The sequence below is a fragment of the Thamnophis elegans genome, chromosome 9, assembly GCF_009769535.1.
Source record: "Thamnophis elegans isolate rThaEle1 chromosome 9, rThaEle1.pri, whole genome shotgun sequence".
NCBI classification, from domain to species: Eukaryota; Metazoa; Chordata; class Lepidosauria; order Squamata; family Colubridae; genus Thamnophis; species Thamnophis elegans.
Genome location: NC_045549.1, coordinates 11,387,253 through 11,412,850, shown reverse-complemented (window position 1 = coordinate 11,412,850; position 25,598 = coordinate 11,387,253). Strand labels below are relative to the sequence as shown.

At 42.3% G+C, this 25,598-nt stretch overlaps 1 protein-coding gene across 2 annotated transcripts; it reads left to right on the top strand.

Moving 5' to 3' along the window:
• The first annotated feature begins 31 nt into the window (after positions 1-31).
• HELQ (helicase, POLQ like) lies at positions 32-24,170 on the top strand. Of its 2 annotated transcripts, XM_032223983.1 has the most exons (18): positions 32-565; positions 1,800-2,523; positions 3,201-3,379; positions 4,836-5,036; positions 5,148-5,220; positions 7,125-7,222; positions 8,651-8,749; positions 9,855-10,000; positions 10,815-11,054; positions 13,396-13,537; positions 14,575-14,679; positions 15,499-15,718; positions 16,522-16,679; positions 18,510-18,608; positions 19,597-19,770; positions 20,354-20,467; positions 21,410-21,544; positions 24,005-24,170. In XM_032223983.1, exons 1-18 carry the CDS (start codon positions 203-205, stop codon positions 24,080-24,082), a joined length of 3,348 nt encoding a protein of 1,115 aa, XP_032079874.1. In that variant the 5' UTR covers positions 32-202; the 3' UTR covers positions 24,083-24,170. The 2 variants fall into 2 exon arrangements, with proteins under 2 accessions (XP_032079874.1, XP_032079875.1); XM_032223984.1 differs by lacking the exons at positions 32-565; positions 1,800-2,523; positions 3,201-3,379 and adding an exon at positions 3,397-3,508.
• The last annotated feature ends 1,428 nt before the right edge of the window (positions 24,171-25,598 follow it).

Sequence of the window (25,598 nt, the reverse complement as noted above, 5' to 3'; positions counted from 1 at the left end):
AACCAATCCGGAGGTCATTCGTCATAGAAGCACGTGATTCATCCCAATTCTCTCTCTTTTTTTGTTTTGTCCGAAACCCACGTCCCATCAGCCTTTGCCGTCATGGCCGCCCAATGCGAAGGATGCCGGGAGTTGTAGTTCATTCATCGGAAGCTCAAAAGGACGTGAGGGCGGGAATTGCCTATTCGGGGTCCCGCGTTGAATGAAACCGTGCCCCCTTTTTCTAGTAGATGGTACAGTCCTCGCTCAAAGGCGGACGGCTCCTTTCCCGAAAAAGGGGGGTAAAATCAGAGAAAATGGAGCCGTTGCCTTTCGTAAGAAACGGCCCAATTCTGCACCTGCCGGCATGGTGCAGCACCGGCTGACCCGCTTTTCTATGGAGGGCGGTGGGGATGTCAGGAGAAGGACGCAGGAGCGAAGGAGGCGGCGGCGACAGCGACCGGGCCAGGGGGCGGATTCGGCCGGCATAAATTGCCGAGCCCGGTCGCGGTCGGCTTCCCCGCCGGTCCGCAAGAAACTGAACTCAGACGAAGGCGAGGAAGAGCTGGAGGAGCCGAAGCCGGAGGTACATACAGAGCAGATTTGAGCTGCTCCGTTATAATAACGGAAGAACAGAGTTGGAAAGGGACCTTAGAGGTCCTCTAGTCTAGTCCCTTGAATCCCCTGCTCAAGCGGGAAACCCTACCCCATTTCAGACACATTGTTTGTCCAATCTCATTATTTATTATTGCTGTTGCGTTGTTATTTTTTTATTTTATTACTAGCTGATAACCAGCTATTGCCCGGGTATTTATTTATAGGGGGAAAATGTCTGGACCAAACATAATTTCTAATGTTGGATTTTCCTCCTTGTGGAGTACTGTGAAGCCGTTACCATGGCAACTCCACTGCGCTGCACAGTAGAAGCCATTTTAAGGCACAACAAGCTGTATCTTAACAGAACACACACACTAAGGGGTGTTAGGGGTGTCTTACCCCCACAATATTTTTCTCCAGAGAGTAAGTCATCTGTGTACCAAGTTTGGTTGAAATTGCTGTAGGTATTCTAGAGTTATGCTGGAACATACACACACAGCAGTTTTTATATACATTATTGTTGTTGATATTATTATTATTATTATCATCATCATCATCATACATTCAGCCAGAAGTTTAGCCTGTTTTTGGAATGATGGGCATTCTGAATAATTTTGCTGTATGCTTAGAGTACAAGGAATTTAGCTTTACCGAGGATAGGGCAACTTTAGGGGGGGGGGGAATTTAATGGGTGCATTTATTATGTTTCTTCAATCCCCTCCCCAATTATTCAAAAGATCAGAATTTTGTTCCTGTCCAATTCGGAACTTTATTGAAGTAGGTCGTTCTTTCCAATATCCTTTTCCCACATCTCGCCTTAAGCTACCATCACGGAGCATCAATGGCCTTCAAGTGTGGCAAATCTGACTGGCACACCAGCTCCTCGCCATCTCAAGTTTGCACGGTTTGCTTAGTTGCATAATAATATTAATGATAATAATAATAATGGGTAACCGGAGCACCGCTTGAACATCGTAGGCATTGACAAATTCACTGTCAGTCAATTACAGCTGGCTCTTTTACTCAGACCAGCTTACATCTCTTAACATCACGTGCCTATCCCAGATCTTTGGGAAGGACTCCCTAAGTGGATAAAAAAGACAAATCTATTTCATCCTTGTAGTTGTACGTTTTGACAAAAGAATGAACATTTTACCATCCAAGATAGAAACGCTTCGTCTTAAGAAGTCTCATTCACCTTTTTATTTTTTTCTTCCTTTCAGTATTTTGACAGCGATGATATGTTTGCGGACTATGACAGCTTTCTTGGCAACGACTCTTTCTTAACTGAAATGGATGACTTAGAGCAAAAGCACAGGCACTTTAGTAAAAATAGTCTGGATTGTGACACTTTAGATGGCAACATTGCTGTGGGGCCTGCAGGGGGAGCTACTCAGACGACAAATGCCAGGAACCTGGCACAGGTATTTTCGGAGACAAACACTGCCATTAGCTCCAGAGACCTACGAGAAGATGATTCTTTGAAAAGGGTGAAGGAACAAGGTAATGGCTCAGAGCCTCAGGATAATGATTTAGAAAGCCTCCCGTCCTCCCAGCTTTTGTTTCGTCAGCATTCAGATGAATGTTCTCAGGCAGCAACGGTCGTAAAAGAAATACCCCGTCAGCTGGACTTCTCAGATCTGCCGTACCGCAATGACACGGAGACTAATAAAGAAGACTGTAAGTCAGTGAGGACTGCTTCGTTTGAAGGTAGGCGAAAGAGTCTCAAAGACCATCTCAAAAATGCCATGGCTGGGAACGCCAGATCCTCCTCTGCTTCGTTGGCTTCTAAAAGCAGACAGCGGAAAGAAGCGATTGTAACTAAAGAAATGGCCGTTGCAGAGACAACCGAAAGCTTGGCTTTCGTAGACATTGGTCCTTTCTACGGTTTGCCCACCAAAGTCAAGGAGCTACTGCTACAGTTCAGAGGAATTGAGAAGCTTTATGGTAATATGACCAATCTCTGTTTGCTGTGACCTTTGCTAGTAGTATAAATTCCAGCTCGATGCTTGTTCTGTTTCTGAAATCAAATTATTTTACACGTAGTCCTTGACTCACAACCGCAACTGCAATGACATTTACACAGGTCTGTCAATGCAACGTCAGTCATATTTAAGCGTAGTACTGACATTAATTTCAGAATCATCTCTTTTTAACCCATCATCCCTTGCGGGGGTGGAGTCTGGGCAACTGAATGGAGCTAGCACAGTGTTTTAATGGCCGGATGCCCTTTCCTGTTGCCAGTGCGGAGTTTTGTTCAGCAGATATACTGTCATTGTGCCCAGAGAGAGAGAAATATCTGCCTCTACCTAGGATCGAACTCATTGCCCTCCTGATTGTGAAGCGAGAGCTCTACCTCTTAAGGCGCCGCACCACTCCCACATTAATTTCATAATACTGACATTAATTGCATATTATCTGCTACGGTAATGCTTCAGTAGCAAGTTCTTTTTAAATGTTTCCCAGGCACTTATAAAATAATACCATTTATAAGGGAGTTTTTGTTAAAGGTCCTGTAGTTTGCAGTGTTTTCTTAGAATCCCCAAGCAGATTAATTTTCATCACTGTGAATGCTCGCCCAGGAAAGGAAGACTCTAAGAAATAAATGCCTTTGAATTTTACAGATTGGCAGCATGATTGCTTAACGTTTGAGTCCGTGCAGAAGCGAAAGAACTTAATATATTCCTTGCCAACCAGTGGTGGAAAAACACTGGTCGCTGAGATTTTAATTCTTCGAGAATTACTCTGCAATCAAATGGATGTTTTAATGATCCTGCCTTACGTGGCTTTAGTCCAGGAGAAGGTGCGAAAACCAGCTTGATACTCACCCACCTCATGATATTTGCTTAACTCCCATCCACAGGAGGTTCTCCAGTTCTGGTAGGATAAAATGCTGGGTTTGCACAGCTGGGATTTCAATGCTGTGGTACGGGTAAGTCCTCGACTTACAGCTATTCATTTACCGACCATTAGAAAGTTACAACGATACTGTACAAATGGACTTATGGCCATTTTTCACACTTCGGACTGTTGCAGCATCTTCCGATGCTTGGCAACTGGCTCATATTTGTGACTGTTGCAGTGTCCTGGGGTGGTGGTCACGTGATCCCCTTTTGCGACCGCCTGACAAGCAAAGTCAATGGGGAAGCCAGATCAATTGACAACCGTGTTACTAACTTAACAACTGCAGTGATTTCACTTAGCAGCTATGGCAAGAAAGGTCGTAAAATGTGACAAAATTAACTTAACATATTTCTCACTTAGCAATGGAAATTTGGGGCTCAGTTGTGGTCGATGTCGAGAACTACCCGGTTTCCCTGAAAATAAGACCTCCCCGAATAATAAGCACAATTGAGATTTTGAGCGCATGCGCTACAATAATCCCTCCCCCGAAAATAAGCCCTCCCTGAAAATATTGCAACACAGCAGCAGCCATGAGGTGACCACACTCGCCGCCTCCTGCACCTCAAAAATAATAAGACCTCCCCGAAAATAAGGCCAAGTGCTTATTTCGGGGGTCAAAGGAAAATAAGGCCCTGTCTTATTTTGGGGAAAACACGGTACCTGTATTTGAGGTCAGGAGGCTGATGACCGAGGAAATGCCTACATTTTAATTGCTGTTGTGAAATTGTACCATTGTAAAATTAGCCTCAGTGGCGCAGTGGTTAGAGTGCAGTACTGCAGGCTACTTCTGCTGACTGCCAGCTGACTGCAGTACTGCTCACTGCAGTTCAAATCTCACCAGGCTCAAGATTGACTCAGCCTTTCATCCTTCTGAGGTGGATAAAATGAGGATCCAAATTGTTGGGGACAATAGGCTGACTCTGTAAACCTCTTAGAGAGGGCTGGAAAGCACTGTGAAGCGATATATAAGTCTAAGTGTCGACTCGCAAAGCACTTCCATGTCTGTTATCGAGTTGTCATAGGCGGAGGTACATTCCACACATTCCTTTGGCCAGGATCAGATCTCAGATTACCACAGCAAGCTGGTGAGGCATGGAATTCTACAGCTTGCTGCAGCACCTAATTAGATAATGTGATTTATGACACAGACTGAGGGGGAGAGGGGAAATGGGCAAAGTTCAGCCATAACTTATGTGAGGTCAGATCTGACTCCGCTTGGGTAACTGCTGCAATGTTGCTCCTAATAAATGACTGGACTTCTTTTGAAACTTGGCTCGAGGCTCATGAATTAATTAGGGCATCCTTCGGAAACCAGATGCTAAGTGCTATAGCCATTTTTTTTCTTCATATTCTAGGTTGGGAGTTTGTGTGGTTTTGGAATGGAACTAGGTTTTTTGGTGGAAGAATATGCAGGAAGTAAAGGAAGGATTCCTCCAATCAAGAGAAGGCAAAAGAAATCCATGTACATTGCTACTATTGAAAAGGGACACAGCCTGGTGAATTCCTTGATAGAAGCAGGAAGAATCGATACCCTGGGTCTAGTAGTAGTCGATGAGGTTTGTTACTAAACAATGATTTTAAAAAAACTGTGTTTCCAACTTGTTTGTGCTCAGTAAATTATTTTGCAACTTTGTGATTTTTTTTTAATCTCTTTTTCTCATTTAAAGTTACATATGCTTGGAGAAGGTGGTCGTGGCGGGATACTAGAAATGACCCTTTCTAAGATTTTGTATACAAGCAGTAAGTTAACTCTGTATAATATCTGGAAAGTCATCTTCTGAACTTCCTCTATTGTATACTCGTAGGTTAGTTATGACCATTTCAAAAACCTACAAAAGGGACATAACACTGTATTTACCGGAAAAGAAGACTCTTCCCCAAATATCTGGGTTTCCCCCAAAATAAGACCCACTCTTATTTTCTTTTGGACTCCGAAATAAGTACTAGGGCTTATTTTCAAGGATGTCTTATTCCCCCCCCCATATACGGGAGGCCCACTTCATCTGCTTCCTTGCGGCGGGACAGGAGGCCGCGCGGTGTGCCAGTGCTGCTGCCATGAGATAAAGGGTGGAGCTGCCCCACATTCCTTGTACTGGCTTACCTCCGAGCAGCCGAGACATACACGCCCCGACATCAGGCCCTGTCCAGGAGAACACCATTTGCTTGCCAGCACATTTCTGCTTGCTTACGGCCGCAACAGGGCAGGAGGCCGAGTGACACGCCACTGCCGCAACCACAAGGCAGTTGTCAGAGCATGGATGGCCTGGCTGTGGGGGCCCTGAGGTAGGCCGGTGTGGGGCACATGGGGCAGCTCCACTCACCTCACTTCATGTCGGCACCGCGAGCAACCCTATGGAATTTGCAGGCGGCTGCACAGGCACTTAAGTGGGGCTTATTTGGGGGGTAGGGCTAATATTAGGCGCATGCATAAAACATACTAGGACTTATTTTCAGGATAGGTCTTATTTTGGGGAAAACGGGTAACATGGAAGGATTATCTTTAAATTTCCTGAAATTATTGTAAGGGAAAGTCGCAGTTTCAAAATCCTACAAAAGGGCTACACACTGGAAAAAAGATTCTCCCGAAATATCTCAAAAGGTTTATCTTAAGTTTGTTGAAATTCTGGTGCAAAATGTAGTCATAAATTGAGGATTATCCGCAAAGCGTCATAAAAAGCATTAGCCAAATTCTGGCTTGCAAACTGCATAGCTTAGCATATTTTTCAAGAACAAGGAAATACAATTCTTAAGAAAACTAAGCATTTTGAAATTTATGCCTCTTGCAATTGTTTGCCACTTTCTAGGGATGCAAAGAGAAGTTGCATCAAATGTATGAATCCTCCTATGACGTGACATTCAGAAGTTAATTCACATTGATTTCAGTAAAAGTTATCCTTGACGACTATTTGAATATTTCATTATGTGCTTTTAGGAATGAGGAATTTATATCCTCCTAGACCAGTGATGGCTAACCTTTTTGCCATTGCGTGCCAAAAGTGGGGGGAGCGAGGGGGGTTGTGCGCAAGCATGCCCATACCCATAATTCTATGTGCCGTCTCCCCACGCATGCGCGCGCCCCGCTTTTGCCACACGGTTGCATGGTGGACCCATTTTTCGCCCTCCCCATGCTCCAGAGGCTTTTTAAGAACCTGGGGAGGGTGAAAATGGCCTCCCCCCATCAACACGCAAACCGGCCCAACATGAAAATCAGAAGAACTGACTTCTGGGTTGCCCATTGGGCCGTTTTTCACTCTCAGGAGGCTTCCCTGAAGGCTCCGGAGGGCGAAAAACAGCTGAAAATCATGGCCAAAATCAGCTAGCCAGCATCTGCTCTGGAACTGACAGGGCAATGCCTTGTGTGCCCTCAGAAATGGCTCCATGTGCAACCTGTGGCACGTGTGCCAGACGTTCGCCATCCCAGAGGCTTTCAGAAATATATTTCATGCTGATTGTATTGCAGCATTCAGTATAGTTGAAAAAAAATACACTGAGCTCGAGATGAAAAGATCATTGTAATATTTTTATGTGAGAAGTTCTAGGCATTCTTTTACAAATTTTTATTTGCAGATTTATATTCTTGCATATTTAAATTCTCAAGCATGCATGTTTACCATTTAAGCCTGGTCTGTTTCATTTTTGCATAGAAACAACTCAGATCATTGGAATGAGTGCAACATTAAGAAATGTTGAAGAGTTACAGCAGTTCCTGAAAGCAGAATTCTACACAAGTAATTTCAGACCTGTATGTTATTGAATTAAAAAAAATGTATTAAACTTTGTAAGAAATAATTGTTATATAATAACAGAGGTAAATGAATAGTTCACAATAGTTCATAAAGATTCATTATGAATTGTATATAGAGAATATAAAATTCTATAGAGAATTTGGTGTATTCACCTTACAAAATATAGAGAAATGGACTTGAAAATGAAGGTTTGATCTGCTGTTAAATCACCTTGATGTTTACATTTATTTGATGAAAGACCTGGGAATATACTTTCTTGTCACAACTGTGTGCACAAGAAGAAACATAAAGCTTTTTTTATCTTAAAACAGTCAGATAAATGCTCATCTTAATTAAATTTGTATTGTACTAGGAAGTATCTGCTATATTTAAAAAAGCCAACAAGAACTATGGATGTGCTTACTTGGGAGAAAAATCTAGGAACTATAGATAGTCCTTGATTTACGACAATGATTTCCCCCAGAATTAAAGTTGTAAATCATTGCAGTCATTCAATGGGTCGCCATATAACTCAACCTGATTTTACATTTTTTGCAATGGTTATTAAACAAATGCTACAGTTAAGTGGGGACGGGGTGGCTCAGTGGCTAAGACACTGAACTTGTCGATCAAAAGATTGACGGTTCGAATCCCTGGCACCACGTAACGGAGTGAGCTCCCTTTACTCGTCCCAGCTTCTGCCAACCTAGCAGTTCGAAAGCATGTAAAAATGCAAGTAGAAAAAATAGGAACAACCTTTGGTGGGAAGGGAACAGCGTTCCGTGTGCCTTCGGCGTTGAGTCATGCTGGCCACATGACCACAGAGACGTCTTTGGACAGCGCTGTCTCTTCGGCTTTGAAACGGAGATGAGCACCGCCCCCTAGAATGGGAACGACCAGCATATACGTGCGAGGGGAAACTTTACAGTTGTTAAACAAGTGCCACAGTCATTAAGTGAATTTAAAAAATGGGTGTTCTTTGGCAGAAAACCAGAAATAAGGGCCCAAAACAGGCAAAAAAACAGGTGTGGTCACACATCAAGTGCCCAAATGCGGAGCGGGGTTCAGCCATTGTAACTTTGAAATCAAGTTGTAAGTACCTTTTGGGATGTCCATTGTAACTTCAAATAGTCACTAAGCAACCGGTCATAGGTTGAGGACAATCTGTACAGTAGTTCAGTTGCTGAACTGAAATCAAGGAGATTTAAATTAAAGTCCTCGGTCCTGGAGGGTCATCGGTGATTTGGACCAGTCACCAAACACTAAACACCTCTTAGGCATAAAAATAAACAGAACATCATATAGGTCTCTTAGGTTTGAATAGGAAAGGTGAGATTTGAATATGTTGCTACAATTGCAGTATAAAACTTTTTTTTTTCAAACAGTCTTTTCCAATTACATTCATGATCTAATCCAATTATTCCATGTACCTCTCCATAATATAGGTTGAATTGAAAGAATATGTTAAAATACAGGACAGCATTTATGAAACTGATAGCAAAGCGGAAAATGGCCTTACGTTTTCACGTCTCCTTGATTTCAAGGTAATGCAGCTAAATGGGCAGCTTCACTTTCAATCACAGCTTTTTCAAAACCATTTTTCATGTTGTTTGTTACCATGTTTCCCCGAAAATAAGACAGGGTCTTGTTTTCTTTAGAAACCCCCCACCCCCGAAATAAGCACTCGTTTTACAAATTTCTCACTTGGCAGCATCAATTTTGGGCAAGTTGAGGACTACCTGTGCTTATTTTTAAATTATTTGTTTGTTTTTTGTATATAATTTAATTGTGATGCTTTGCCGAACTTGATTCTACTGCCTTGTGGGAGATGTAAAACACTCCCACTCTTGTAAGATGTAAGAATCAAATCAAATCTTCTATTCCTTTTTAGAAATTATTTAGTAGATTAATTCCATTGAAAGCAAGTATTAAAAACTCAATTATCATAAACAGAGGGATAGAATTAAGATCAAGTGAAGTGTTAATACCACTTTATAATGCCTTGGTAAGGCCACCCTTGGAATACTGCATTCAGTGTTGGTCACCACGATGTAGAAAAGATGTGGAGACTCTAGAAAGAGTGCAGTGAAGAGCAACAAAGATGATTAGAGGACTGGAGGCTAAAACATATGAAGAGCGGTTGCAGGAACTGGGCACGTCTAGTTCAATTAAAAGAAGGACTAGGGGAGACATGATAACAGTCTTCCAATATCTCAGGGGTTGCCACAAAGAAGAGGGAGTCAAGCTATTTCCCAAAGCACCTGAGGGCAGAACAAGAAGCAATGGGTGGAAACTAATCAAGGAGAGAAGCAACTTAGAACTGAGGAGAAATTTCCTGACAGTTAGAACAGTTAATAAGTGGAACAGTTTGCCTCCAGAAGTTGTGAATGCCCCAACACTGGAAGTCTTTAAGAAGATGTTGGATAGCCATTTGTCTGAAACGGTATAAGGTTTCCTACCAGAGCAGGGAGTTGGATTAGAAAACCCCCAAGGTGCCTTCCAACTCTGCTATTGTATTTAAGTAGGGATAGTTTGATAATTTGCTTTGTATCCAATTAGAGATATTAGAAGCTTAGAATGAAAACTTTGACGAAATTGAGATTACAACAATGTGCTTCCATTTAGAAATAACTCTGCTTAATATTTTAGTATTCTAGGGAACTGCAGAAAGTAGATCCTGATCATCTCATTGCACTGGTCACAGAGGTTATTCCCAAGTACTCCTGCCTTGTCTTCTGTCCCACTAAAAAGAACTGTGAAAACGTAGCAGGCATGATATGCAAACACATAAACGGGTATGTCTCCTATGTGCACTTCAATTGCGAAACACAGTTTCATGGATCTCCTGGTGTCACTGTTAACTTGATGCAGATCTATTGCATTTGCATCCATCCTAAGCCAAAGCAAAGCATCCCAGGGTATGTCCGTTAGCCTGCCAAGAATAGCGGTAACGATGCATAACGGGGGTCCCCCAAATTTGGCAACTTTTAACACTTGCGGAATTCGACTCGCAGAATTTGCGAGCCAACGTGACCAGCTGAGGAATTTAGGGAGTTGAAGTTCACAAGATTTAAAACTGCCATGTTTGGAGAACCTTGGTATATAGGATTGGGAAATATTATACCCAACAATCGAGCACTTCTGCCAATATAATTTGTATTAATCTGAACCAAGAGATACTGCAAGCCCCCCCCCCCCCCCGGTTCAGTTCTTGAGCCGACCAGAAGTCTGGCTCCCCCACCATAGAGTCTCCTCCTAGTGCGACAGGGAGCCGCAGCAGTGGGATGAAAGAGCCACATACGGCTTCAGAACTGCAGGTTGCCAACTCCTGGCCTAAGGAATGGTCAGAGAAGAGACAGCTTAGCAGCTAGACAGCAGGTAAAGCAAGAGGCTCATAAGAGACCCTGTTCAGCTTCTCTAGCTGTAAAAGAGACAGCAGGAGTCTTGTATTTTCAAACCTGCAAAATTCTGTTAGTGTAGCTGTCACTCTTGGAATGTCGGCCCGCCAGCCAACTCTTGGGGTGGTGGGAGTAGCGCGCCGTTGCCCCACTGGGAGGGATCAAAAGAAGGAGTATACCCCTTTGTCTAATGCTACCTTTTCTTTCCTAGAGACCTTAAAAAGCTCAAGGAGAAAGAAAAATACAATCTTCTAAAAGAGTTAAGAAACATCTGCAATGGGAAACTTTGCCCCGTTTTGAAGCGGACAATCCCATTTGGAATTGCTTACCACCACAGTGGTCTCACCAGCGATGAACGGAAATGTGTAGAAGCGGCTTATTCCTCAGGCATCCTCTGTCTGATAACCTGCACATCCACGCTTGCTGCGGGAGTGAACCTGCCCGCTCGAAGGTTGTAGTATTGGCTTTTCTTTCTAAGGTCCATCGCGTGAAATGTGGTAGAAACTCGTAACATTTCTTTCACTGAATCCACAAAACGTGAGGCATGTCCCAAGAGCAGAGCAATGCTCCTTAAGTATCCAAGTTGGCAGCTATGGAAATTCTAATAATTCTGTGTTTCTTTTTTTTTTAAAAAAAGAAAGAAAACCCCCATCCATACCCATTAAAAACTATTATAGTTTAACCATCCATATCCATTAAAATTTGGTTTGGAACCACATCTTTCCCTAAATGTTATTTTTCTCTTTCCAGAGAATTATTTAGAAGCAGACATTCAGTGATGTGAATCCCACTTAAAGTCTGAGCGAATATGATGTAGAACAGGGATGTCAAACACCGGCCCACGATGTAGTCAGATCTGGCACACTGGGCCGTCCTGGAAAATGTAAAGGGCCGGCCCATGTCGCTTTGACCCGGTCTACCCAATGCAAAGAGGAAACATGCCAGCAGTTTTGGGAATGGTGACAAGCTGGCCACACCCACCCAGTCAGCCACACCCACTGATTAGTGTCAAGCTGGCCACACCTACCCGGTTGGCCATGCCCATCTGCGCACCCCCCCTTCCAGATCAACCAAAGCCCTGATGCAGCCCTCAATGAAATTAAGTTTAGACACCCCTGATCTAGAAGGTGTGTTAGCAATGTGTTGTGGCCCAACAGGAGCTGTTGGAACTGCCGATGGAGGACCCTGGGCAGGGTTCAGACTCAGAGTAGGGACCAGAGAGGCTGGTTGGCCACCAGGAGGCACCTGAGACATGGAGCAGTGGGGAAGATCAAAGGGAGTTTGTCCCTGACGCCAGGCAGCGTAGAGCGGAGAAACGGAGGCAGCAGTTACAGAGACAGACTCATAAGAGATAATCAAGCCCAGGTGGTTGTGGCTGGGCCCCTCCCAAGAGAGTATATAAGAAGAGACTTTGGGAGGAGTCCTTTTGCAGGACACAACCGTTCGTAATAATCTGGACAACTCCTTGTCTGGTCTGCCTTGTGTTCCCGTGTCTGTTGGAGTCTGGGTTGCTGTCAACGTCTTGCCAGTGAGTTGTGTCTGGGCTTTCAGCCAACAGGATTATAATTGCTGTGAATAAAGAGTGGCAAACAGCTAAGCCTGTGTCTGCGTTCATTACCAGACGGAGTGGGGCCAGAACAGCAATGTAAATATGGATAAGCACTTTTTGAGCATACCTTGCTTTTTAAAAAATGATACTTAGCTCAGTATTCTGATAACGTAGAAAGCATAAGTCAATATCCCTCTTTTGCTCTCTTCTCTGGTAAGTAGTATTCTGTAATGTAGAGGTGCCAATAACCATTCCTTACCAGCACTGATGATGTTACTTAGTTTGGGTAATGAAGTGTCTGCAAAAATAAAACAACCACACTCAGAAAGCACCAAAGACCCTGGCGACAATATGTAAGTAATAACCGCCAACACCTGCTGGTAGTTTTTTCCTCCATCTATACATGCAATCACCAGTTGGGCCACTGAAATGATGGCCCAGGTGCTGGCATTTCGGAACAGCAACTTCCATACCGTAACTATATCTGCTTTTATTCCAGAACAAATGCTTATCGAAGTGTAGTCTTTAGTTTGATTTAAATGCTCTTATGCCTTAAAACAGTGGCGGTGAACCTTTTCGGCACCGAGTGCCAAAAAGGGAGCTTGCATGATGCTCAGAGCCGCAACCCGGAACAGGAGATGCCCAGAGGGCGTATGCGCACCATGAAATGAACTTCTGGTTCGTTTCATTGCATTGCATGTGCACAGGCCAGCTAGTCTTCCAGTTGATGGCATACATGTACCCGCAACCATCGGCTGGGCGGTGTGCATGCAGGCGCCAGAAACTGGAACACCAGCTCTTCCGGTTTCTGGCACCGTTGTCACCTGCATGAAGGCCTGCTGAACGGCGCCCGCGCATGCATGCCAGAAACCCAGAAGAGGAATGGGTGACGACATGCGTGCCAGGCAACATGGCTCTGCGTGCCACTTCAGGCACACATACCATAGGTTCGCCCTCACGGGCTTAGGATATCTCACATTATTCCATCGTTAGCAATAATTCTATTATGACCATTATTCCTTTATGCACTTTAAACACCCCAAAGATTCTGCTTTTTCCCAAGGTTTTTTTGTTTTAGTGTTTATGATTTCAAATATTGTGTGATTCGTCTGTTGTTGAAGAACATTCAGTAAAAACTTCTTTTTGCCTTAAAAGTATTTTCAAGCACTTTTGCTTCAGGAGGAAAGAAAAACAATGGATATAAGTGAGAAGTAATTAAAGTACCTGTTCATGGATTCCACAGGGTTATTTTAAGAGCACCGTATGTTGCTACCGACTTCTTAAAGAAGAACCAGTATAAACAGATGATTGGCCGGGCTGGTCGTGCTGGCATCGACAAGGCTGGTGAAAGTATTCTGATCGTGCAGGAAAAAGACAAAAGACTGGTAACTTAAGTGACAAGAATGGCCACTTTGAGATTTCTAAATCATCGGGATTAATTGATTAAGTAGTAGTGGGGGGAGCTCAAATCTATAAGGCCTTGGTCTGAAATTATTTATTTCTTCTTTTACTAAGTGCATTTAAAGATAGCTTCACTTTGGAAGGACAAATAAGTTCCTCATAATTTTGTCACTGCCATGTAATATCATAATCTAAGTTTACAAATGTTTGCTTCTTTGCTTTGCCAGAAAGTATGCCCCCTTTTCATCAATTTAGGGCAGGATTGTGGCATTTAAGGACAATTGTATTTATTGATTAATTAAAACAGTGAAGGTGTCCCACATCACAAAAAAACAGGTCTTTTTACTATTCCCCCATATCTTCTTGAACAGGCTGGTATTACAATGCAGTCATTGTAAACCAAGTGATAATGTATAGTTATATATCTTGAGAAAAGATACTGCAAAAACATAGGGCTACCTTATAGGGTGGCTCAGTGGCTAAGATGCTGAGTTTGTCGATCAGAAGGTCAGCAGTTTGAATCCCTAGCGCCACGTAACGGAGTGAGCTCTCATTACTTGCCCAGCTCCTGCCAACCTAGCAATTCGAAAGCATGTAAAAATGCACGTAGAAAAATAGGAACCGCCTTTGGGAAGGTAACAGCGTTCTGTGTGCCTTCGGCGTTTAGTCATGCTGTCCACATGACCACGGAGACGTCTTTGGACAGCGCTGACTCTTCGGCTTTGAAATGGAGATGAGCACTGCCCCCTAGAGTTGGGAACCACTAGCACATATGTATGAGGGGAACCTTTGCCTTTTTGCTTTATCTTTGAGAAGATAATATTCCTAATGATAAAATGACTTGGATAGGTGAGACAATACAGAGCAAGAAATGATATTAATTGCAAGAAATGATATAATTAAAATAATGCTTGGGATATAACAGCAAGCATTTCATCATGTTACAAATACATGTCAGAATCATAACTTCTTTTCTACACTTATTATGTTTCATTAATACAAGCTATAAATTTGTTTTAAGGTTCAAAATTTAATAACCAGTCCTCTAGAAAGCTGCTACAGTACTCTTCTGCTTGAATCCAACAAGGGCATCCGAAGCTTACTCTTATCAGTGGTTGGTTTAAAGGTTGGTAATTCTAAAATGTTAATTTTCAGCTACAAATACTTTAATCAAAGAGAGCAGTTTGTCAGTAAGAACTTAAAAGTAATAGCAACAGCACATTTAAGTACCACTTTACAGCCCTCTCTAAGAAGTTTACAGAATCAGCCTATTGCCCCCAACAATCTGGCTCCTCATTTTACCAACCTCGGAGAGATGGAAGACTGAGTCAACCTTGAGCCCTATCAGGATCGAACTCCAGGCTGTGGGCAGAGTTCGCCTTGCAATACTGCATTCCAGAGGTGGGTTCCTACCAGTTCGCACCAGTTCGGTAGAACCGGTTCGTCAAACCTACCGAACCGGTTAGAAGAGGTTCCACCAGTGGACCCGGAAAGCAGGCCACACCTACAGAAGAGGTTCCAAAATATTTTGAAACCCACCACTGGCACACACACACAGACTCACACAGAGAGAGAAAGAGAAAGGAAGAAAGAAAGAAAAAGTGAGAGAGAGATGAAAGAAAAAAAGGAAAAAGGGACAGAGAGACAAAAGGAAGGAAAGAGAGAGAGAGAGAGAGAGAAAACACATGGCCGGCGAGTTACTCCCACCAGGTCACATGGCCAGCAAGCCACTCCCACAAAGGAGGCCACACCCACAGAGTAGGTTTGAAAAGTTTTTGAAACCCACCACTGCTGCATTCTAAACACTGTGCCATCAAGGCCCCTTCTACTCTCTTAAGTAAAACAACTAATGATAAAATTATCTTCTGTCATGGCTGTAAATTGTTTTTCTCTCAAACTAAGCCTTTGGTTAGTTTAATATTTGACTCTTGGTATTCTATTACAGATAGCAAACAATCCTGAGGAAATTTACCAGTTCATGTGTGCCACCTTACTTAGTATACAGCCACAGCTCCTGTCTAACAAGAGCCTGCGGGATGTAACAATGGAAGCGTTACAATGGCTGAAACAAAATGGGCTGCTAAAAGAGAAAGAAAATTCTGACAACGAAAAGAACTATCAGAATAATCTCGGTATCACCCAGTTGGGCCGGGCTACCTTCAAAGGTAAAAGGTGTTTGCGTTACTGGCTAAAACGAAGTTAAGCAGAATCGGCTTTATTAATAAGCAGAATGAAGTGGTCACTTTTGGAAGTGTTCACAGGAAGGTCATGGGGTGGGGGTGGGGGAATAATGAAAGTGACGGGGCAACGTAAGGTCCACCCTTTTGTGCATGCATACGAAAGGGTGGAGCTTACAGCACAACCCTGTTTTTGTTGTTTTCGGGTCAGATCCTGTGGATCAGTGGTGATTTTTTTTTATTACCAGTTCTGTGGGCGTGGCTTGATGGGTGTGGTGTGGCTTGGTGGGCGTGGTAGGGGAAGGATACTGCAAAGTCTCCATTCCCACCCCACACCAGGGGAACGATACTGCAAAATCTCCAATCCCACCCCACTCCAGGGGAAGGATACTGCAAAATCTCCATTCCCACCCCACTTTAGAGGAAGGATACTGCAAAATCTCCATTCCCTCCCCACTCCAGGGGAAAGATACTGCAAAATCTCCATTCCCTCCCCATTCTAGGGGAAAGATACTGCAAAATCTCCATTCCCTCCTCACTCCAGGGGAAGGATACTGCAAAATCTCCATTCCCTCCTCACTCCAGGGGAAGGATACTGCAAAATCTCCATTCCCACCCCACTCTGGGGCTAGCCAGGTGTGGTATTTGCCGGTTCTCTGAACTACTCAAAATTTCTGTTACGTGTTCTCCAGAATCTGTCAGAACCTGCTGGATTTCACCCCTGGTGTGGATGCCTCTATTCACTTCAGGATGCAGATTGCATGTAATCCTTAATTTTAATCCTATCTTAGGTTCAGTTGAATTGGCACACTGTGACACCCTCTATGCAGACTTGAAGAAAGGACTTGAGGGACTAATACTTGAAAGCTACCTTCATTTGATCTACCTGATAACACCCTATGAGATGATTCCCCAGTGTAGCCCAAATTGGATGGTCTACTTTAAGCAGGTAAGATGCTTCTGTCAGAGGTTTTTGTTTGTTTGTTTGCGGAAGCAGCACATCCAGCAAACACACAAGTAAATGAACTTCAGCAGGATTCAATTATATATAAGAAACTTCTTTATATACAATGCCATACAGCAGAATTCAGCATACACCATCAGGAACACAGAAGCAATATTCATAGAAGCAAGTCATTACAGAGTAGAGAGATACAAAGGCCTCATATATTCTACAGAGGCTGAAAAGTTACAGAGGCCAAACCAACTTTTATACACAGTTCAGCAAGTCTAAACCACATCCAGACTTCAAACTGTCTCTTATGGTCTCTTATAGCAAACAAATACTATGTTTTAGTATTCCAACAGTCCCCATTGGCTGACCTGTTACCATGTCTATTCCAGTCTGAACATACTCTGACAGCTTCCAAAAAAAGCATCATTGGATATCTTCTCCCTAAGCCTAGAATAATAGAGAGGGGTATTCCTAACAACACCAGGATAATTAAAACCCTGTCTTCTGTGGTACTAAATTTCATTGGGAAGAGATTTTTGCTTGGTTTTTTTTTTTATAACCCGTCTACACAAAAATTGTATGTTTGGTCTCCTTGGCACTCTCATTAAAGTATAAATGAAATTGATTGATTTACCAACAAAAGGCTAAACAAAGAAGTTAAAATCATGCAGATACAGGATTTAGAACTTTTGAAAATTCATTTGCTGTTGGGAGATATTTTTTACATTATCAGTTAAAAAATTAAGGGCTTTTATGCAGAGATTCAGATTTTACCAAATACATCGTTTGTTTTTATTTACAGGGAAAACGTATGTGAAGTATTAACTATATTTAATATCTATTCATTTATTTAATACGTGTATTAAATGTCCAGTACAATCATATTTCAAAGCAGCGTTCAAGTTTAAAAAATGAGATACAGTGATTAAAATGATAAAATATTGCCGTGAAACCCAAGTTCATTTAAACAATCAGGTTAACATAAGGAGAGTTAAAAACCCAGGTCATTTATTCAAGGACAGCACAAAATGGCCCAGGGCAGGGATTGGCAATCTGCAGCTCTGGAGCCACAGGTGGTTCTTTCATCTGTCGGCAGGATGCTGTGCTAGGAGGAGACTCTATGGAGGGGGAAACAGACTTCCGGTCAGCAGAGGAAAAAGGACACCGCGCTAGGAGGAGACTATGGTAGAGGAACTAGACTTACAGTCAGTTCCAGAATTGAATGGGGTACTTCCGGTTAGGACCTTTGTGGCTCTTTGAGTGTTTAAGGTTGCCGACCCCTGGCCCAGGGGGAAGAACTGCGTTTTTCTTATGCACCTGGGAAAGAGGCAACTCGGAGTGCCAGTGCATCATAGAGAAGGCTTACCTACAGGATTGTCAATTGCCCGGCTTTTACAAGTGGCCACTTTTAGTAGCTTTCCCCTCTTGTGTATGGAAATCCCTCTAAGCAGAAATTCAGTCTTCCTCACCCCTGCTGAGGTTCAGGAAAAACAATAAAGATTTTTTGTTTCATCTCACTTAGGAGGTGAGTGTATTACAGCTGAAGGTGAAATTTGCTGGTACAGGTTTCTTAGTTCTGGTTTCTTGTCTTTTTTTTTTAATATTTTAATGCATTTCTGAATGTTACATAATGTTGACATTGTTAGCCACCCGTATCCTTCCCATAAGGATGCACCTATCTTTGCATTCATCCCTACTTGAAGTTGAATAAATTCAACAGCTCTGTTTTAATATTTGTCATGCACCAAAGATAGATTGTGTCCTATTGTTGCTATTTGCTTAACATTAAATCTGAGCTGATTATAATGTGTTTGTTTGTTTTAGTTCAATCAACTAACTCCAATAGAACAACAAGTAACCAGCAATGTTGGCGTGCCAGAGAGTTTTATTACCAAAAAGGCATCTGGACAAGCCATCAAGAATGTAAGAGAAAGATTTGCTTATGTAGCGTCGTTATCTGAATGACCGCCAGAAAAATACACGTTTGATTATTTATCTCTGTGATTATAAGTTTCTCTTCCTTCTCTTCCCCACTTACTCTTGCCATATAAGCTCCTTGTTAAAATGGCAACAGCTAAATAAGAGGATTTTGAAAATATTGCAAGAGTTACTGAAATCCTGGAGAATCCCATGTTGAAATCTCCATCCTGGTGTATCACAAAACACATCGAGTGACACTCATTGGGGATTGCCGTTATTGCTCTAGCTACAGTTGGTAGAATCTGTGGGAGAGGAAAAAAAAAACAGATATATTGCCTTCATTTCTTTGCCACGATGGCGCAGTGATTGGAACGCAGTACTGCAGCTAATTCTGCTGACTGCAGGCTTCCAACAGTTTAGCAGTTTGATCCTGACCAGCTGAAGATTGACTCATCCTTTCATCCTTCAGAGATTGGTAAAATAAGGATCCAGATTGTTGCGATGCAATAGGCCGATTCTGTAAGCAGCTTAGGTTATAAAGCACCGTAGCGGTATATAAGTGCTAATGCTATTGCTATTGAAATAAAGGTGAACTTCAACTGTAATCTTCTGTATGAATAATCTAATGATCAAAATTTGGAGGCATGATCTAAGAATAGTACAAATACAAAAGAATTAAACTAATTAATTGGATATTGTGTATATTGAATGAATTGGCAGGAAAATCTTTTTAATTGTAATCTCAGAATCAGCAGAAAAAGTCTACAGTTATATTTCCGTTATTTATATTGCAAATTCTATTTTGGAAATGAGTGTACCTATGTCCATTAGATACATGCTTCATTGTTTCTACATTGTGAAATGTACTGAAATTATTTAAGGGACTTAAATAAGGAACTTTATTTAAGGAACTTTAAGGAGAATTAGAAGCTTGCAAAATATTTTCTTTAATGTGGTTTTTAGTTTCTTTATAAACTTGGTATCTTCTTAGGAACTGGATAGTAATACTGTTAATAGACTTTACCTGTCCCTCATCCTTCATGCCTTATTAAGAGAAACCAACATATGGGACGTGTCAGAAAAATTTAATATACCACGAGGATTTGTTCAATCTCTTCTCAATTCAGCGGCTTCATTCTCCTCCTCAGTTTTGCATTTTTGTGAGGTAATGTACAACTGCTAAATAATTCACTACAAGGTAAAAACATTCATTATTTTTCTTTGGAAAAAAGTTATTATTTCTTTGGTAATTATCTAATACAAATTTCCCTTCTTAATGTTAAAACCAATTATCAGTGTATTACTTTGCTCCCCTGCTTTTCAATTATTTTCAAATTGAAAATAACAGACTCATAGAGATGTTGTAATTTTGTGTATCTCATTTTGAAACCAATCTCTCTGATAATTTACTTATATGATTGATTGATTGATTGATTGATTGAAATTTATATGGTCACCCACTCCCTCTAAGTGACTCTGGGTGGCTTGCAAAACTAAAATTGCCCCTTCGCAAATACAGTAATGTATTGACATTCTCCAACAGCTATTTTTTCTTTCGTTATTGCAATGTGAAAGATGTTGTGTTATTACATTGTAACATTCAAATATGTAGGGCCCGATTTAATCCTTTTATCCGTTGGAAACATTTAGATTCAACTAATGGATCCCAGTAAGAGAAGAAATTAAGTATAGTTTGATTGATAACTTTCTAAATAAAACAGAAATGTTGCTAATGTGTTTTCTTACAGGAGCTGGATGAGTTTTGGGTTTATAAAGCTCTCCTGCCAGAACTTACCAAGAGACTAAGCTATTGTGTTAAAGCAGAACTTATTCCTCTTATGGAGGTGGCGGGAGTTTTGGAGGTTAGTAAAGGTTATATCATGGGTGTCAAACTCGGGCATCCCATTAATGTCACGTGACATATTGCGATGTTTTTTGCCTTCACGGACCTGTGGTGGGCGTGGTCTGTGTGTAACACATCTGGTCCAAGGACCACCAGTTTGACTCCCCTGGTTTATATGAATTATTTTTACAAATAACTTAACCATGAGAGTTTTCAGAAATCAAGCAGAATGTAAGGATAATTTCTACATTTTTTTCTGGTTGGTCACTGTCAACAGTTCATCTAATGACTGAACAGCACTGAAAAAAGTGACTTATGCTCATTTTCCCCCTTATGACCATTGCAGCCTTCCCATGGTCACATGATCATAATTCAGATGCTTGACAACTGGCTCATATTTATGACGGTTGCTGTATCCCAGGATCATTACAACCTCCTGAAAGAAAAGTCAATGGGGAAGCCTGATTTATTTAACAACTGTGTTATTAACAACTTGCAGTGATTCACTTAACAACTGTGGCAAGGAAGGTTGTAAAATGAAGCAAAGCTCACTTAGCAACTGTCTCACGTAGCAACAGAAATTTTGGGCTCAACTGTGGACCTAAGGACCACCTGTACTTCCTGAACTTTTCTAGTTGCAGAAAGGAATGGCACATTGACAGGTGTCTTCAGTGTAAATCTCACACCTGAATTCAGAAGTAGCTTGATTGGGTGCTTTTCTTTCAAGTTTTGCCACCTTAACTATTGGACATCAATTTCTGCTTTGCAGATCTGGGTGAAGATGGATACTAGCAGCTATTTATTTTTCAGCATGGAGAGATTGTGGGTCTGTTGTGGTTGGGGAATTCTGGGAATTGAAGTCCATAGGTCTTAAAGCTGCCAAGCTTGGACACTCCTGATGAGTAATGTCTTGCTCCATTGTTTAGCTTCTCCTTTAATTAGCTTCTCCACTGCTTCACAGGCTCGAGCCAAGCAACTCTACAACCTAGGCTATAAAACCTTAGCTCACCTGGCCAATGCAGATCCAGAACTTCTAGTCAAGAGCGTTGAGCATATGTCCAGAACTCAGGCCAGGAAAATAGTTTCATCTGCAAAGGTAAGTAAAGCAGTAGCGAGACACTCTGGACCAGTGGTGGGTTGCTGCCGGTTTGGCCTGGTTCAGCTGAATAGTTAGTGGAATTCAGGCATGGGTCTCTGAACCGGCAGTGACCCATGCCTGCCACGCCCCTGTATCAGTTCCCTCGCTGCTGCCATTTTGGATTTTACTGACTGTGCATGCGCAGTTCACTGTAAATTGTTCTGCGCATGCGCGAAGAACCATTTACATTTAATAGCGCATACGCGCATCTGGCATGCGGGTTGCAGACTGGCAGTAATGCCAGCAGCAATCCACCCCTGCTCTGGACCAACTTTTAAGCGGGAAGAGGTCTTACATAGTCTTCGGTAGAAATCAGGGTGAAAATAACCTCCATCTTTGGCAAGTAGCCATCTTGTCCCGGTTTAAATCAAGAGGTCTTCAAAGTCTTAAAGTTGCCAAGTTTGGGGAGCCCCTGGTTTAAGTAGCTATTTAAAGTCTTATGGATTGAGGCAGTGGGGTGAAGTTCAGTCAGAGGTGGGTTCCTACCAGTTCGCACCTATTCGGTCGAACCGGTTCGTCAAATCTACCGAACCGGTTAGAAGAGGTTCCACCAGTGGACTCGGAAAGCAGGCCACACCTACAGAAGAGGTTCCAAATTTTTTTGAAACCCACCACTGAGTTCAGTGCTGTTCAGAGAGCGATATTGATCTTTGTGATAAACTGTGTGTGTTGCTTTAGAAAAAGATAATCCTTTGTTACAAGGATGGGTAGTTGGGATCAGATCTATTGCTAGGATCTGTACTAATTGTGGGCGAGGCATAAATATGGTTTCCACCACAAAACCGCGTTCGACTAAACCGCGCTCGACTAAACCGCGTAGCTGACGTCATCAAGAGGGCGACAACAGCACGGAGACAGAAGCACGCTGTAAACGCTAAACCTAAAATTAACCCCTAAACCTAACCCCCCTAAACCTAATCCTAAACCTAACCCTAAACCTAACCCTTAACCTAATCCTAACCCTTAACCTAACCCTAAACCTAACCCTAACCCTAACCCTTACCTTAAGTTGAATTGGCTTGCTTTCAAAGTGCTATTTAAAGCGCCCTTCTTTCTCCGCGCTGGCTGTTGTTGCCCTATTGATGACGTCAGCGACGCGGTTTAATCGGGCGCGGTTTTGATGGGTCACGTAAATATGTGGCAGATTTTGCCTTTGTTGCAAGTAAAGCTAATGATTTGGGGGGGGGGTGTTTTAACCTAAATGCTTTGATTGATCTGGGAGAAAATAAAATTGGAGGCCTCATACGCATTAAGGTTCAGTCTAACCTCTGCTCCAATGAGCCTTCTAAGTAATGAATGCTGTCCCCAAGGTGCTTTTTTTCAAGAGGCAACTGGACTGTCTTGTTTTTTTCTTTGAAGATGTTTCGCTTCTCCTCCAGGAAGCTTCTTCAGCTCTGACTGAATGGTGGGGAATGGAAGGATTTACACCAGGGGTAGTCAACCTTTTTATACCTACCGCTCACTTTTGTATCTCTGTTAGTAGTAAAATTTTCTAACCGCCCACAGTAATGGATTTGGATTTGGATTTGGATTTAACTTTATTTGTATGCCGCCCTTTTCCCTGAGGGGACTCAGGGCGGCTCACAATTCAGGGGGAGGGGAAGGACAAAACAAGTTATACACATGAAGACAATACATCGTTAAAAAGCACAACAGTCATACTATTCGGGTGGAGTTGAAGTCTTTAGCCCCAGGCCTGTCGGGACAGCCAGGTTTTAAGGGCTACGTGGAAGGTCTGAAGGGTGGTGAGGGTACGAATCTCCACGGGGAGTTCGTTCCATAGGGTCGGAGCAGCCACCGAGAAGGCTCTCCTCCGGGTAGTTGCCAGTCGACATTGACCAGCTGATGGAATTCGGAGGAGGCCTAATCTATGGGATCTTATTGGCCTAGTGGAGGTAATTGGCAGTAGGCGGTCTCTCAAGTACCCAGATCCAATACCATGAAGGGCTTTGTAGGTGACAACTAGCACCTTGAAGCGCACCCGGAGATCTATAAATCCGGTGATTTATAAAGTAGGGAAGTAACTTTACTTTATAAAATTTATAAAGCAGAGTTACCACAAACCCCTACCGCCCACCATGAAAGCTGGAACGCCCACTGGTGGGTGGCAGGGACCAGGTTGACTACCACTGATTTACACAAAGAATGCAAACGGCCAAGCTGTCTGCCAGGAGTATAAATCCTTCCATTCCCCACCATCCAGTCAGAGCTGAAGAAGCTTCTTGGATGAGAAGCGAAACCTCTTCAAAAAACAGAAAGTCCAGTTGCCTCTTGGAAAAAAGCACCATTGGGACAACCATGAGTTGGATGACTGAGAATCTCCACAGACAAAGTCACCTTGGGAGCTACAGGATGTCAGAGACACAGTGCATACACTACAGTAAAAAAATTGTTTGACTTTTTTGCCTTTGAATGCAGATGCTCCTGGCTGAGAAAACTGAGGCTTTACAAGAAGAAGTTGAAGAATTATTGCGAATTCCCACGGATGTTCCATGAGGCTTTTTATTTTTCTGTAAATCCAAGAATCAATAGATTATCTCCCGCCTTGATCACTGTGTGTACTTAAACTGTATATATAAATGTAATAAAGTTTATACCTCAGAAAATATTTTTTTAAAAAAAATCATCAGCACGTTTTGTTTTGCGCATAATGAAATTACTTGTTTTGGGGGGGGGGGGGCATCTGCATTGTATTTTATCTTTCAGAGATATTGCCATTAATGACATGATTTTTGCATTTCATTTCGGTGTCACTATCTTTAGTGGATTTCCCCATGACTCTTAACAAGATCATCTTGGAAAATTAAGTTTATTCTTTTCTTTGAAATCTATTTTGGAGATTATGGGGAGAATTATAATAGCATAATTGACATGACTTGTCTATATTTGCTATATATGAAATGCGTTTTCAAATAGTTTTATCTATCTGAGTAACTCCCTGGCTCAGTGGTGGGATTCAAAAATTTTTACTACTGGTTCTGTGGGCGTGGCTTGGTGGGTGTGGCAGGGGAAGGATACTGCAAATTCTCCATTCCCTCCCGATCAGCTGGGACTCGGGAGGCAGAGACTAGATAAGGGCGGGACCAGTCAGAGGTGGTATTTATTGGTTCTCCAAACTACTCAAAATTTCCGCTACCGGTTCTCCAGAACTGGTCAGGACCTGCTGAATACCACCTCTGCCCTGGCTATATTCACACCATATGTTAGTGCGACAAATTAGCCAACATATTTTACCGTAGAGTACCATGTCAAATGATTAATTCATGATTTGATATACTGTGCCAATTAATTTTTTTAAAATATTTTTAACTATGATTGTTAAAAAAAATAACCCACCCCAAGCAAGACTGAAAAATATATGTATAAGCAAAATGTAAAGATATTGAAAGGTAGTCATTACAAGCACAGGCAAAGCCACACACCCACGGAGGCTCTAAACCAGACGTAAACTATCATTATTAATCACAGTGGCTCAAGAAAAGCCACCCGCGCAGTGGCTAAATACGATGGCCTGGTTCTTATATAAAGATATCTGACTTTGTCTCCTTAGGGAATGTGCATTTGTACAAAATATATTTCAAAAAAAGATCAGAAGGAGAACACTGGAAGATCGCTGGCTAAAAGGAAAGCCAATACTGACAATGAAAGTAGGTTTGAGTGGAGCGATCACTGAAACATTTAAGGAGACAATTGTAAATATTGGCAAGGTTGTGTAACAGCTGGACGAAGGCCAGAAAAAAAATACCGTATTTTTCGGAGTATAAGACGGAGTATAAGAATTTTTCCCTCAAAAAAGAGGGTGAAAATCTGGGTGCGTCTTATACACTGAAAACAGCTTTTTTGGCTTCCCGAAACCTTGTCCCCTTCACCAAAATGACTGTGGATAGCTTTTACGAGGCTTTCAGAGTTCTGGGGGCTGGGGAGGGCAGAAATGAGCAAAAAACAGGGCATTTTTTGCTCAATTTTGTCCCCAGCCCTCAGGAGCACTCTATAAGCCTCCTAAAGGTTATTC